This window comes from Trichechus manatus, unplaced genomic scaffold (genome assembly GCF_000243295.1).
Source record: "Trichechus manatus latirostris isolate Lorelei unplaced genomic scaffold, TriManLat1.0 scaffold00048, whole genome shotgun sequence".
Taxonomy (NCBI): domain Eukaryota; kingdom Metazoa; phylum Chordata; class Mammalia; order Sirenia; family Trichechidae; genus Trichechus; species Trichechus manatus.
Window position 1 is genome coordinate 13,864,850 of NW_004443984.1, and position 2,894 is coordinate 13,867,743.

Here is a 2,894-nt window from a genome sequence, read left to right on the forward strand (position 1 = left end):
CCTTTTCTCTCTCTCTCTCTTTCTCTTTTAATAGGCACATCTGTCTCTCCCCTTGGGCAGTGAGCCACTTGAAGACAAGGACAGAGTTTCATGGATACCCATGTTCCCATGGCCTCCTAGGCGCAGAGGGGAGGTGCTGTGGTGTGTGGGTTACGAGGCAAGGCCCGGCAGTCAGGTGGACAGGGGTTTGAATTGCAGCCCAACACTTACCAGCTGGGAATGTTGGTAAAAAGGGAACTTTCACAGTACCTCCCCAGCAGGACAGTTTTGAGGATGAAATGGCCTACCCCAAGTAAAGTGCCTGGCACAGTGCGGGTGCTCAAAAAACGTGAGCTGCAAGCAGATGCATGGTCACATACGTGAACGTGGAATAGGAAGGCCCAGTTCCTCCAAGCCCAGAGATTGCCGGAAAGCTCTGACCCAGCCCCTCAGCACTCAGGTTCAGCTCCTGTGTTCTGCTGGAGCCCCAGCCTGTCCTCCCTGCCCCACCCAGTGTGCGGGCCACTCTTGTACCTATAGAAGTCGTCCAGGCAGTACACCTCGTTCTGGCTGTCCAGGGCAAAGCTCTCATCCCCGATGCACCGGGCGCAGGTCACACATGTGAAGCAGCTGGGATGGAAGGCTTGGCCCAGGGCCCTGATGATATGCTCCCGGACCACCTCTGCACACTTGCCACACTTCTCCAGGGTGTCCTGAGACAGAGGGCCACTGCCTTAGAGCCCCATCCCACAAGGGGCCCAGGAGGCCAGCGGTGCAGGAGAGGGGTTCATATTCACACAATCAGCCTATAATTATCACCCCAAAACTCTACCATCACTTATAATGGATCGAGCTTGGCATTGTATCCTTCCTTGGCTTGTAGCGAGGAATCCTGCCATGCAGCTATGATTGCATTTTTGGGTTACTGGCACATGTTTGAGGCTAGTGTCCACTAGGGCCCATAGGAGAAATTTCTCTTAAACTTCAGAGTCAAGAAAAGGAATTCCCAGAGGAATTGATATGGAGAATAAACCTTGAAACAGTTTCTCTGTTCCATTTGGCTGCTTGGAAGCTCAAGCCAAGTTCCATGTTGCATTTCAGGAATCATGATAGGGGTCTGTCATGGATTGAATTATGTCCCCCAAAAAATGTGTGTATCAATTTGGCTGGGCCATGATTCCCGGTATTGTGTGATTTTCCTATATGTTGTAAATCCTGCCTCTGTGATGTTAATGAGGGAGGATGGGTGGTAGTTGTATTAGTGAGGCAGGACTCAATTCACAAGACTGGATTGTGTCCTGAGGCAATCTCTTGAGATATAAAAGACAGAAGTGAGCAGTGAGACAGGGGGACCTCATACCATCAAGAGAGCAGTGCCAGGAGCAGAGCGCGTCCTTTGGACCGGGGTCCCTGTGCTGAGAAGCTCCTAGTCCGGGGGAACACTGATGAGAAGGCCAAGTGAGAGAGAAAGCCTTCCCCTGGAGCTAAATGACACCCTGAATTTGGACTTTTACCCTCCTTTACTGTAAGGAAATAAACTTCTCTTTGTTAAAACCATCCACTTGTGGCATTTCTATTATAGCAGCACTAGATGACTAAGACAGGGTCTTTCATCAAACATTTTTGGGTACTAACTTTTCCTCTACTCACTATTCTACTTTGATTTTCCTTCTATTCTGATTTCTTTTTTATTTTATATCCCATAGTATTGTATGCATTCTTTTTTTTTTGGTAAGCCTTCTTATAAGCTGCCTCAAATCCCTTCTGGAATGAGGAGGGAGAAAAAAGAGAGAGAGACTCCTGAGGCACAGCAAAGAGCCTCCCACTAATCCTTCTACCTTTTCTCCTGGACATGCTGCTGCCTCTTCCCCTTTCTGGCTGCTCCTGTTCACTGTAACCTGATTTCACCTGAAAAGACGTGCTGGTGGGGGCAGTGATTCCCCTTCCTTCCCCCTCCTAGGAGCAATTCTTCTCTCCCTAGCACACTCAGCTGTAAGCCCATCTTTGCCCCTCCCCTCCCAGTGCCTCACCCCTGCCTGGCTCCAAGCAGAGGGAAGAAGGTAGGGACATCTCCCATGGTTATGCTAATGGGGTCAAAGGGACAGGGTAGGAGAGGGCCTGGCTCCTTTCTCTTTCACACAGTCCCTCACTGGCTGTGGCTAAAGTTGTCACAAGGCTGTGATCAGATTGTTTCAATTTTCTTGGGTAGTCCCAACTCCAAATATTCTAAACCCCTCAAATCAGTACTTCTCAAACTTCGGGTGTGCGCCAGAATCACCTGTAACACTTGTTAAAAATGCAGATTGCATAGAATGAGGAACCCAGAAGTAAATCCATCCATCTATGTGCAGCTGATCTTCAGCAAAGGGTTGAAGTCCATTCAATGGGGGAATAAACAGTCTCTTTAACAAATGGTGTTAGCAAAACAGGTTATCCATTTGCAAAAAAATAAAACAGGATCCATACCTCACACCATACACAAAAACTAACTCAAAATGGTTCAAAGACCTAAATGTTAAAGCTAAAACTATGAAGTTACTGGAAGATACAAGAGAGACAAAACTAGGGGTCCTAATTTTTGGCATAAATAGACTACCAACACAACTACAAATGCGTGAACAACAGAAGATAAATTAAATAATTGGGATCTCCTAAAAATTAAATATTTATGCTCATCAAAAGACTTTACCAAAAGAGAACCTACAAACTGGGAAAAAAAATCTTTAGCAACAACATATCTGACAAGGGTCTAACTCTAAAATATATAGAAAACTTCAACAACTCAACAACAAAAAGACAAATTATCCAATCAAAAAATGGGCAAAGGACATGAACAGGCACTCCACCAAAGAGGAAATTCAGGCAGCTAACAAACACATGAAGAGATACTTGCCATCCACTATGTATATTTTCAC

General features: G+C 46.3%; 1 protein-coding gene across 2 annotated transcripts in view; it reads right to left on the minus strand.

Moving 5' to 3' along the window:
* FBLIM1 (filamin binding LIM protein 1) overlaps positions 1-2,894 on the minus strand; it is a 22,676-nt gene that overhangs the window by 4,346 nt on the left and 15,436 nt on the right. For both annotated transcript variants that reach the window (XM_004377220.2, XM_004377219.1), the window contains one exon: positions 514-692. In XM_004377220.2, coding sequence (XP_004377277.1) covers positions 514-692 — 179 coding nt within the window. The remainder of the gene's footprint in view (positions 1-513; positions 693-2,894) is intronic.